Source organism: Manis pentadactyla, chromosome 3 (genome assembly GCF_030020395.1).
Source record: "Manis pentadactyla isolate mManPen7 chromosome 3, mManPen7.hap1, whole genome shotgun sequence".
Lineage (NCBI taxonomy): Eukaryota > Metazoa > Chordata > Mammalia > Pholidota > Manidae > Manis > Manis pentadactyla.
In genome coordinates, this window is record NC_080021.1 from 211,328,662 (window position 1) to 211,340,971 (window position 12,310).

The following is a 12,310-nucleotide window of genomic DNA, read 5'->3' on the forward strand; positions in this document are numbered from 1 at the left end:
ATGGACCCTTTGTCAATTGTGCCCTTTTGTACAATGCAGATTTTAAACACATTGCTATATACACATATACTGAATCCATTAGAAGTTCCCTACACACAATGTCAAGTGTCTTGAAAGGTGAAATTCGTTTACAGGAAATGTCATTCTGATGAAGTATGCTTTTTAATATCATAAAAATGGTTGCCTTAAATTAATGATGCATTGCAAATAACAGGGAAAAGAGACCCATTCAGTGTAAAGACGATTAAAATTCAGGTCAGAAGTCTGACTTAGTCAGGCTAAATTTTTTAATGAGATTTCAGAAAATTAATTGGGCGAATGCATTTTATTCTTTTAACATGTAATTTTATGCTCCTGCTTTAAAAGAAAACAGGATTTGTCAATACTGAGGCTTATTGTGGTTCAAACATTTTAAACTCAAATTAGCATAGGGTAGGAGGTGCATGTGGCCTAATTTGATCTGACTTGGAGAAGACAGCCTGGCTTTCTCGGGTGGGAGCTGTCCTGGGTGGTCCCAGAGCCCCACTCCATGTCTGGCCTTGGCTTGAGAAGGGTGGTGGCTTTTCTTGGGAGAGTGGGCTTGGGGACAGAGGTGACTCAGGGACCTCGGTCACCAGCTGGGCTCTGGGTCTGCTGGGTTCCTCCTGCTGTCCAGGGGTTGCTTCTGACAGCTCCTCTCTATGCGATTGCGTGTCTTTCTTCAGTAGTACAAGCCTCCTCTTTCAGCCCTCTGCGGCTGGCAGCAGAGGTGGGACCTCCTCCCAGGCCTTCTGCCCCATCTCCTCTACCCCTGGGGGAGAGCTAAGGGGTTCCCACCCTGGGAAGGGGCATGAGGAGTCAGAAATGGCTTCTGGTAGCAGTGTCTCTGTGAGTAGCCACAGCACAGCCCTAAAAAGGGAGGCCAATGAGCCCATTGTCCAGCAAAGTCCAGTGGCAAACAGTCCTGGATGGTCCGTGCATAGGATGCGAAGTCAGTCGTCCCAATCATATTAATGACAAACATATGGCATTGCCCGTGCTCCAGTTCCTCTGCGAAGTGCTTCTGCTCACTGACCTGTTAACCCCCAGCAACCCTCTGAAGGGGGTGCTGTTACGTCTCGGTTGTACAGATGACGAAACTGAGGCCCAGGGGGCTTCCCAAGGCCCACAGCCAGCAAGTGGCAGATCTGTGATTTGAACCCAAGCTTCTGGGCCCCAGGGTCAGTACTGTTGAAACCAGGAGTTTCAGTCACCTCTTTGCCAAACTGTGCCCCAGGGGTTGGGTTTATTTTCCCCAGGAGCCAGCATGGGGTGCGAGATGAAGCAGGACAGGAAGCATTAGATGGGCAGCTGTCAGAAGGGCCATTGGATTATGACCTCTGAACCACCCTTGTGCGAGCTGTTCTGGGCCAGCCCTGTGTTTGCCTGGCGGTTCAGAGCTCCCAGACCCTTTGTTCCAGCGTCATCCCCTGGAAGCCTCAGAGGGATCCTGCTGCTGCTGTTCCCACAATGGCCGACCCCACTCGGTGGCAGGGGGCAGGAGTGGGACTTGCCCAGGGCCGACCCAGGAAGGAGGGAGGCCTTGGAGGTGGCAACGGAGAGAGGCCTGGCCTTCTGGGGCAAGGGCTCAGTCACCTTTTCACCTTCCACCCAGAGTCCCTAAGTTAAACTGGGTTCAGGACCCTGCTGGCTCAGGCAGCTGAACCCAGGAGCCTATGCCCCGAGATGCCCCCACCTACACTCGGGGCATCCTGGGAGACAAGGTCCCATCCCACCTCTGGGGGGGCAGTGGCGGACCCCAGGACTCTGCTCCCTCACGTGTGGTACTGCTGCGGGGTGACCTGCCCCCGCCACACGAGCTCATTCCTCCAATTAGGTCGAAATGGGTTCTGACAGGAAATGCAAATCTGGGTCATCGCATATGGAGATATGCGACTAGAGTCTCAGCCACGGGAGCCGGGATTTCACCCACAGCCTCTGGGAGCTTCCAGGTGGCGTGGAGCCGCGTGGCATGGCCTGTGGGGCACATCCCGGGGCTGGGCGGAGAGTGCTGGGGCCTCCAGCCGCTGGCCATTGTGAGAAGCCCAGAGCCCGCAGAGCAAGGACGCGTGGAGAGCATATCCTCCAAACCCGGAACTGTCCCAAGGGGGAAGCTGAGACCCAGAGAGGGGTGGGGGGACCCTGCTCCATCCATGTCACCAGGCAGTGCAGCGGCTCCAGATCATCAGGGAGTTCAAGTCCCAGGTCCCCACTGACTAGCTCTGTGCGCCTCAGATTCTTTATTTATAAAATGGGGTTAAGAAGCCTTGTTTTACAAGGTTGTTAGGAGATTTGTCACAAAGTCTGTCTAAGCAGCTAGTACAGTAACTGACACATAGTAGGTGCCTAATACACAGCAGCTCCTCATCGTTTTCCTGAATATATGTGCTTCCTCCAAGTGCCCAGAAGGCTGCCTTTTTCTGAGGGTGTGTGATGCCAGCTGCACTCACAGAAGCCCCACTGCACACCAGGCTGTTTTGGGCGTGTTCCACTGTGTCATTCAGAAAACAGGGCCGCAGCTCAGGGGATGCTGAGGGGACAAAGACAGGGCCCACTTTTAGAGCAGCCCAGGTGGCAGAAGAAACATGGCTACAGCAGGAGATGTAGGCCGGGCTAGTCGTGGGGTCTCAAAGAGAAAACAAATCGAGTTGGGAGGCCACACGTACAGCACAAAGGAGGAAGGCTCTCGAGTCCGCAGTCCTGGGGTCGGATCCCTGCCATTACTCACTGTGGGGTCTGAAGCAGGTCGCTGCCTCCCCTCTAAGACTCAGTTTCCTGAAATGGGGATGGCAGTGATTCGTGGAGGGCATGCTGCATGGTTGCCCGGCATGCAGCCGGTGTTCAGTAAATGCTTGCTCGTTTTTGTAACTGGGTGCTCAGTACACAGGCAGGTCAGTTTCCGTTACTAGAGAACTTGCCTGACAGACGCTGGCATGTGGTGGCTGAGACCGTCTTCCTCCTCCACCAGCCCTTTCTCCCGCTCAGGTCCCCAGGTGGGTGGCTTCAGATGGCCTACCAGGGGCGGTAATTATGCCTCTAGACTTCAGAGTCAAGGTCAGCCCCACCATCACCTTGCTGAGGGAAGGGGGCAGCAGGAGTGCAGGCTGTGAGGCCGGACTTCATCACTCACTCCAGGGAGGAGGGTGCCCGTTAGGGTTTCCTTAGCATAGAGCTGGGCCGAGGTGAGGGTGAGTGTGGCCAGTCAGGACCCCAGACCTCACTCCTGCCCACCCACACCCATCAGCAACAGCAACAGTGGCCACTGGGCACCTACTACGTGGGGGCATAGCAGTCTCATGTGACTCTCACCGTGACCCTGTGAGGCAGGCACACCTCTGTGCCTCCACCTTGTGGATGAGGAAACTGAGGCACCAAGTGGCTTGTGTAATTGCCAAGGTTACCAGCCAGCGACCCAGGCAGATGGGCCCTACACTCGACTGCCAGTCACACGAGAGTTCCCACGGCTTGACGGACATTTCTACTTCCTACTGTGCACAGGAATCAAGCAACAACAGAGACCCTGTCCTCACGTCACCGCCCAGCTGGGGAGGATGGATCCCCAGTGTCAGCAGTCCCAGAGTGGGGGCTGCAACAGGAGGGGGGCCATTTCGCCAGGCTGGCGCCGGGCAGACCAGAGGCATGGCGCCCTCTCCCCTTCTCCCATCCCCTGCCAGGGCACAGCGTTGGCACTCTCCTCCTCCTGAGAGTGTGTTTGCATGTGTGTCAGAACAGGTGGTAAGGGCGTACCTGCCCCCTGTTCCCTCACCTGGCAGCCCTGCCCCTGGGTGGGTCCTACTGCTTTATCGTGAGTTTCAGTGCTGGCCCCCGGACAGTCACTCTGAAGTCTCTGGAATCTTCAAGTCACCATAAAGGGCCAGTTTATCCAAAGAAAGGGCTCAGAATATAAGGCTGCAAACTTAACCCCGGTTTTCTCATCCCTGGGACAGGGAGGCCTTAGGATGACTTGCAGGGTTCGGGGGTGTTTTACACGGGCAGGGCCATGGAGCAGGTGAGACCCAGCTGTGTGACCTTGGTGCTCACGTCCCTCAGACGTCTGTTGCTTCTGCTGGGTTTGCCAGCTCCGGCCTGGGCACGGAGGATTCTGGAGTGGACCACAGAGCCAGCCTTCTGGGGGCGGGAGACGCAGGAGCAAGCAACCTGAGTGACAGGGCTGCTGAGGGATGGTGGTGAGGGCTGCAGCAGGGGCCACGGGGGAGCGGGTGTGGTGAGCGCGGTGCGGGGCTGGAGGCTCTGGCAGTGGGGCTGGTGATCAGGATCCCTCTGGAGTTCGGGAAGGTCCTCCAGTCCTGCCTGGTGGGTCACTGATGCCCTCTGTCCCTCCCCTCCAGAGGCTCCCAAACGTGCTGTCCTTTCGCTGCTCACTGGCAGACTTCCAGATCGAGAAGAAGATAGGCCGAGGGCAGTTCAGCGAGGTGTACAAGGCCACCTGCCTTCTGGACAGGAAGACGGTGGCTCTGAAGAAGGTGCAGGTGAGCCGACTACCTGGTGGGGCCGCAGCCGCCTGGCAGGAGCTGGCTTCTGTGTCTAAACACTGTGGCTTTGGGCCATCTGCCACACTTCACCCCTTCCTCCGTAAACAAGGGAAATTAGTCCCCAACTCCCTGGGCTCCAGAGGAATTAGGTGACTCCTTTTACGGACACTCACTGCGAGCTGTAAAGGAAACGAGAAATGAACGTGCGCTGAGCAGCAGCCGCATACTGTGTCGTGCTGGGCGCATGCTGTGACAACGGTGCCGGGGGTGAGGGCTGGCACCCCAGTTCTCAGATCAGGAATAGTGCAGATGCACATAACTCGCCGGGCCCACAGAGTGAGCTGAGCAGGAGCTGAGACTCAGACCTGCGTCCGCTGGCCCCAGTGCCAGCACGCGCCATTTGACTCTGGGCTGGAGTGTCCTTTCTGGCCTCCATGTCCCTTCTAAATGGAGGAAGGGGGTCAAGCAGGTGGGTTTTAAGCAGCAGCGTCCAGCCAGGTAGCCTGCCAGGAAGCCAGGGGGCCCTCGTGAACGCTGCTTTGCTGTAGGAAATGGCTTTAAATCCTCCAGCAGCTTCCCTGGTCCCTGGATTTGTTGATCTGTCTTTAAAGTAGGGGATTAGCAGCCAGGGCAGAGGACGCCCAGGAGAGAGAAGGCCACTGAGATGCAGTCACGGGGTGGGCAGACTGGCAAGGGGCGGCCGCCAGCACGACTGTCTCCTTGCTGGTGTGTGAGTGGCTCAGGCGGCTTCCGCTCACTGGAGAGGCGCGGGAAAGGCCTGTTTGCTGCTGCTTGTCTTCCGGGGAGGGCTCGCCTGGGTTTGGTTTCTTTGTACCATGTTGAGTTTGGTGGTGGGACTGCTGCAGTGTTGACCTGTTTGTGTCTTTAAGTCAGAAGTTCTGGGGGCCCCCACATTGAACAGGCATTACCAGGCTGGGGTGCGAGGGGGCACAGTGCTGTGTCCCCTCCCATTGGTCCACGCAGCACCCTGTGAGGGCAGGCTGTGTGCCCCTCTACAGAGGCAAAGACTGAGGCTCTGAGCTTGTGACCTGGCCTGCCGCTTACCAGTGCACAGCCTCCGCAAGTCACTGGACGTCTCTGGGCCTCAGTCTTCCTCCGTAAGTCAACAGCTCATGGGAGTTGCAGTGAAGATTCAGTATAAAATGGTCATCTGTGCCTGGCACATGGTGCGTGCCCAGTAAGCAGAACCACTGTCCCTATGGGGGTCTTCAGCAAGGAGGTGGGATCCCTGTCTGGCATCCCTGTCTTCGTGCCTCCCAGTGGGGTGCTGACTGCTGGGTTTTAACCAGTCTGTCTCTTTCCCTTCACCCAAGATATTTGAGATGATGGATGCCAAGGCCAGGCAGGACTGTGTCAAGGAGATTGGCCTCCTGAAGGTAAGTGCCCTGGGCTGAGCAGGAGCCCCTCACCCTTCCAGACGGCCTGGGGGCTGGGCCATACCATAGCCACCATAGCCCACGGCCCGCTAGGTTCAGAAACGACAGCCTTTTGGGAGCAGTAGCTCCTTCATCTTCCCATGGCCAGGTGGGCGCTGACCCTCCCTCACCTCTGCTCATCCCTCATGGGGCCCCAGCCTGGCTGTCCCCACCCCAAGTCGATTCTGCTTATGGGCAGCAAAATCCTTCCCCTGTGGGTACCAGATCCCTGCCACACGGGAGATGCTCTCTGTTGGGGAGACACAGAAAAGCCAGCCTGGGGTGCTGGGGAGGATTAGCCAAGCACATGGCCTAGAGTTCCTGGTGCCGGAGGGACCCCTGGGTTGTTATCCCGCTGGGCTCTGCCCAGGCCTCCCACAGGGAGGAGGCGGGGTGCACAGCTGGGGACAGTTCTCTCTGGGGCCAGCAGTCCACGGCTCAGCCAGGGATGGGCTGACCGGACGGGGCTGTGTGAAGGCCAGGAGTGCTAGGGCCCATCCAGGGTAGGCTGGGCGATGTCTGTGGTCATCCACCCCCCACCCCAACCCAGTGGTGTCTGCACTGGCCTCCCCAGAGTCAGAGGTAACAGAACTCTCTGGATTAGACTTGGCCCCAGCCTGGGGCAGCTGTCTCCCGGGGATCCCTCCCTACTCCGCAGGCTTAGGATTCTGCCTGGGATCTAGGAGGTGACGGACGAGGAGGAAAGGTACAGGCTTTGGAGGCCCAGGAGCCTGGGCTCAAATCCTGATGTCTTCATCTGTGAGCTGTGTGACCTTAAGCAAGTGACTTAGCCTCCCGGAGCCTCAGTTTGCTCATCTGTTCAATGGTAAGAATACTTGTCTGACAGGCTATATGGACAAATAGAGAGGATGAAATAAAGTGACATCTGAAGAGGCCCCGGTGCTAGAGCCCGCAGTAGGCGCCCACATGGTGTCCTGCCTTCCCGCAAAACAGCTCGCTTGGCAGCTTCCAGTGAAGCGGGCTGCTTTGCTCACGGTAGGGTGCTCCCGAGCTGCGGCACACAGCTTCAGGTGAGGGGTCTGTTCCTCTGGGGCCACCCTGGGCTTTCAGGCCTGGGCCCCGCCCTCAGGGATTCCCAGGTGATGGGGGAGCAGGTGCAGCTGGTGACTGGCCGGGGCGATGCCAGCCGACCAGGACTCCAGGAGAAACCTTGCAGAGGCCAGGGTCCCGTGCCAGAATCAGGGCGGCTGAGGGGGCCCTTGCAAGGACCCTGACAGTGTGGATTGGTGGTGGTGGGGTCCAGATTGTGGTGGCCTCAAAGGCCACAATCAGGGTGTGGGCCTGGAGTGCGAGAATAGCGAGGGAGCCCCTGAAGTGGCTGGGAGCCGGGGCATGTGGCCAGATGCGCCTGTGAGTGCTGCTGGGGTGGCCTCTGGCACTGATGGCTCCCAGGAGGCATAGAGGGGGTGTCCTTAACTCCGACTGTTAGAGGTCAAAAAAGACCCTGCAAATAACATTGCAAAAAAAAAACAAACTGTTATGTAACTGACAGTATTGGGACCCAGTAGGGACCTCAGGAACTCTTGACTGATGACCCACCCCTGGGGAGCAGCTGTCCCAGTCATGGGCTCCCTATGCTCGTGAGCCTACACTGATTAAGGATTAGTATGCGCGTGCGTACTGAGCCAGCCTCTTCTGGGTCCTGAATGCAGAAATGCGTGACCCTTTGGTGAAGCAGGTCCTCTGTGGCATGAACTGAGCCTGCCAGGAGGGGCTCTGTCCCTTCCCAGTCTTCAGGGCACCCGAGCGCCATCGACCATGGGCTCGGGGGACAGGCACACCCCTCGCCCACTTGCTGTGTGGCCAGAGTGACCTCTCTGGGCCTCAGTCTCCTCATCTGTAAAAGGGGGTGATGACAACAGTGTTGTCCTTGGAGGTGTGGGAATCCGTGAGAAGATGCACACCTGAGAAGGCTCAGCACAGTCTGGGGTGTGGTAAGCGCTCACTCAGAAGTGGCTCTTGTCATTGTGTGGCCTCTGCCGGTCAGTGCCAGCCCCTTTCCAGAATGGCAGTCTGGCTCCCAGCCTGACCATGGGAAGTCAACAGGACGTGCTGGGGCAGAGGTGCTTCCTACAGAACAAAGGGAAGCCTGGTTCTCAGAGGGGCCACTAGACAGCATGGTTCATATCATTCATGCCAGTACCCTGACCACAAAGCCTCCCAGCACAGAGGCTGCCGGATGTGGGACAGAAGGTGGGCCCTGTTGGCATGCGGGCATAGATCCATGTATGCACAGCACAATTTCTGAGCACCACCAAGGGCTAGATACGGGGGAGGCCACAGATCCTAGGCCCATCCTAGACACAGAGAGGGGGACAGGTCCCAAACAGACTCCTGGAGGGGGCCGCAAGTGCGAGAGAACCAAGCCCCTGACGGCAGATTCGGACAGAGGCGGCGTGTGTTGATGTGCCCTTTACCGTCACGTCTGCCGGCCTTCTCTCCGGCCGTCATCCGCCCCGCAGCAGCCACCACCACAGGCAGGCCTTCCCGGGCCTCAGGGACAGCCCCACCCCGTGGAGCCCAGAGTAGCTGGAGGGAGAGATGGGCGTGTGCATGGGGACGGAGCCGAGGGACTGCCAGGAGGAGCCTCACTGGACAGGAGTCTCGAGGTGCTACTCCCCAGAGCCCCACTCACAAGCCACTGCCAGGCGGACCCCGCCGCTCCCACCTGTGGAGCGTTGTCTGTGTCCCTGGCCCAGGCGTGTGCCCTTTCAGACACACCTGCGCTCACCATGAGACCTCAGGCTGAGAGGTGGCCTCCCACGGACAGCGGTCTGTGGTCACTGGGCCAGCTTCCGGGCTCAGCTGGGCCGGGGGCCAGTCCCTCCTCACTCCAGGCCTCAGCAATTTCACCCAGTTGGCCTCTGGGCAGCACTCACATCAGGGATGTTCTTTTCCAAGATTTCACCAGGGGTGGGTGGGAAGTTGAGAGAGTGAGAAGGAATATGGAAGGAGACGGGCCCCCCATGCACCAGCTGAGCCCACGGCAGAGGCGGGGGCCGGCCCTGCCCTTGAGGCCCCTGGGTTAGACATTTCATGGTATCGGTGCATCTGATCTCCACGACTATTCTTCAAAGCACTGTGCCCATTTTACAGATGAGGAAACTGGGACAGGAATCCACGTGGCTGTCCCAGTGTCACCCAGCTCAGCCTGGCTCCCAGGTGCAGCCTTTTCCCCAGACACACTCCTTTCCAGCAGGTGCCAGGCCTCCTTAACAGCTGTGCCAGCTGGGTGCCAGCACGGCAGGCGTGGGGCTGTGCCTCCTCACTGGCTCTGCCTCCCTCTCTTCCTCTCTTTGGGCAGCAACTGAACCATCCCAACATCATCAAGTATTTGGACTCCTTTATCGAGGACAACGAGCTGAACATCGTCCTGGAGCTGGCCGATGCGGGGGACCTCTCGCAGATGATCAAGGTAAGGGTGGCTGGCGGGAAGGCCAGGTCTGGGGGCTGCCCGTGCACAGGGAGCCCAGGGCTGGGCAGCCCCCCTCAGCCCGATTCCCTCGCTGCTCTGGCTTCAGGGGAGGCTGCCCCTCAGGGACATTCAGCCCTCACTGCCAGTGCCTTGCAGGCCTCAGCTGTGGCCTGGTGAGTGCCCCCTTGGGCTCCATCCCCGTTTGCCAGGAGAGGGCCAGCCGTGGACAGAGGGACCCCTCTGGCTGCCCCCCCATCTCACCTGCCCAGGGGCTCGTGGGCCCCTTCTCCTGCCTCACAGCAGGAACGGGGACGGAACCCCGCATGAGGTCAGACCCAGCTCACAGAATCTGGGAAAGCATGTCATACACCCCACTGCTCATTTTACAGAGGGAAGACCTGAGCCCAGAGAGGTTAAGAGACTCACCTGAGGATGCTCAGCAGTGTGGGGACCGAGCTGTGACTGTGGCCCAGGTCTCTGTTTCCCAGCCTGGGACCCTCCAGTGCACACTGTCCCCGAGATGGTCTCCCTGAGGCCCCTCCGGTGCTTGAGGGGCATCTTCATTCCCATGTCATGGGCCAGGCTGGGGGTCTCAGTGAGGTCGAGCAACTTGTCCGCTCTTACTCTGCTCCCACAGCAGCCCCCACACTGTTCTGCCCCCATCACCCCCTCTCCTGGGGCCCCGGGCCAGACCCCTGTGAGTCCGGACTCAGAAACCACCCCGATTCCATTGATGGAGTACCACTGTGAGCCGCAACCGTGCTGAGCGTGTGCCTCATTCACTGAGTCCATAGTATCCTCGGATAGCAAGGCTCAGAGAGGTTCAGTGACCTGCCTGAGGCTGCATAGCCCCAAGCCCCAGCTTTCAGTCCTGCCCCCTGTTCCCCCTCAAGGCCCTCCCTCCCTTTCTGGCTTGACTGGCATCTGCAGGCCACTGGTGGGGACCCCCGCTGCCTCCCACCCCGCGCCCAGTCTGTCTGCTCCCGAGCGAGGCCCACCCACGCTCGAGCTGCCCTGCTGTGCTCCCCGCCGCACGGGCAGCCGGGGCCAGGCGCGGACTCTTTGTCTTTCCCACTGGGCACTGGGGTTTGAGCAATTGCTCCACGGCTGTTCTCCTGAAATTTGGCTCCTAGGAATACGGGTGTCATTGGGAAGCGGTATTCCTTGAGCTGTTATCACCTGCTTTTATATTTTCGTTGACATATTAATGTGTTTGCAGGGATATTAATCTCCACACAGATCCCTGGTGGGAACAGACGCACTCAATCACGTCTTGGTTCTTCCTTCTCCTCCCACCCCCACCCACACTTTATTTCTCCTTCACGCGTTGTTCTCTCGCTGAACACACATGCATCTGTACCCACTGTGCACCAGCCCCTGTGCCGAGGCCTGGGGTGGGCGCTGCCCTCACGGAGCTTGCCGTCTGGTGGGAAGGCAGACAGACCCATGAGTGAGCAGTCACAGGCAGCATGAACAAGCCAAGTTCAGGGCCCGTGGGAGCCAGGGAAGGCTTCCTGGAGGAGGCAACACCTGAGCTGAGAACTGAGGGGAGACTGGCAGGGTAGTGGCAGAATAGCTTGCGTGAGAGCCCAAGGGGAGAGGGGAAGAATCCAGTGGTCCACAAATCACGCACTAGGAGAGGAGTGGGTGGGGAGCGAGGGGGCAGTGGGGGCTGTTGGATTGCCCCCAGGATTTGGGTCAGAATACAGGACATGGAACGTGTTGTGTTCTAGAAGAAAAACCGGGGCCCAGCATGCAGGGGCGGGGTGGGGTGGAGGCAGTGACCATTGCGGTGGGGGGGGAGACCACGGAGGATGGGCCCTGGAGTGTGGCCACCACCAGGGTGCCGCACAGTCAGCCCCAGTGGACCCCAGGCCCCTCGGAGCCTCCCTGCTATGGAGTGGGGCTGGAGCCAGACCACCAGGGGTAGGAGGTGACTGGGCAGCTTCAAGCCCTGCCCTCCCCAAACCTCAGTTTCCAGCCCGTCCAGGGCAGGGGCTGCAGAAAGCACTCAGAAGCTGGGAACCACAGGGCCCAGGAGCAAGCTCCTTCCGGCTGAGCGAGAGAGGGGAGGCACGTGGGTGTCCAGCACCCTGTCCCTGGCCTGGGGTGGGGTGCCCCCAACCCATTCACCCTGCACGCCTTTCCTGGCCTCCCAGGGGCCAGTACTGGGTCTCTGTTCAAGTTGGTCACTCATCCTGGGTTTCTGGGAGCAGCCACTGGGTTTCCCAGCCCCTCGGCCCTCCTGTCTCCAGAACCCTCTTCCTCACCCAGCAAGGTGCCCCCCCTCCTGCAGTCGCCAGCCCCCCTTCCCTCCCCCACCTGTTCCAGGCCGCACAGGGCCTGGCTGGGTGCTGCCCCCAGTGGGCGGGAGAGGCAGGGCAGGGAGTGACCCTGGGCCTACAGTCAGACGTGCCTGATGGATGACCTTGGGCAGGCCCCTGTGCCTCGGTTTCCCCATCTGTAACAGGCTGCATGGAGCCAGGAGCTTGGTAGGAGCTTAGTTTCCCTGACCTTTCCAACTTCTTCGCCACCTCTGGGTTTCAAAGGGAAACGGTGCCTTACCAGGCCCCAGGCTGGGCCCACACCACGGTTGGTCACCCCACCCCATGGCCTGGGAGGCTGCTGACCGGCAGGCCCTGTGTCCCAGGGCCCGAAGCTTCAGGGGCCACCACAGCCGTGTGCCGGCAGTATTTGTAACAGACAGTGAAGCCGGGAGCTGCCGCCACCCCAAACCCACCAGAGACTCTGAGCCTTCCTGCTAAATGTCACACGGCACTTACAGGACGTGACATTTAGAAAATCACCACTCACAGCCATGCGCATCCCAGCTTAAATGCTGTAATGAGGATTAACCAACATCCCAACGTAAGTGACACTCCAGCCTAGGCCACCACAAGTCCTGGGATGGCCCAGGGGACTGGGGT

The 12,310-nt window shown here is 59.1% G+C and overlaps 1 protein-coding gene across 2 annotated transcripts in view; it reads left to right on the top strand.

The window, feature by feature from the left end:
- The window catches only part of NEK6 (NIMA related kinase 6), a 79,424-nt gene that overhangs the window by 43,621 nt on the left and 23,493 nt on the right, over positions 1 to 12,310 (top strand). For both annotated transcript variants that reach the window (XM_036913977.2, XM_036913976.2), the window contains exons 3-5: positions 4,368 to 4,508; positions 5,846 to 5,908; positions 9,273 to 9,383. In XM_036913977.2, the coding sequence (XP_036769872.1) occupies positions 4,368 to 4,508; positions 5,846 to 5,908; positions 9,273 to 9,383 (315 nt within the window). The remainder of the gene's footprint in view (positions 1 to 4,367; positions 4,509 to 5,845; positions 5,909 to 9,272; positions 9,384 to 12,310) is intronic.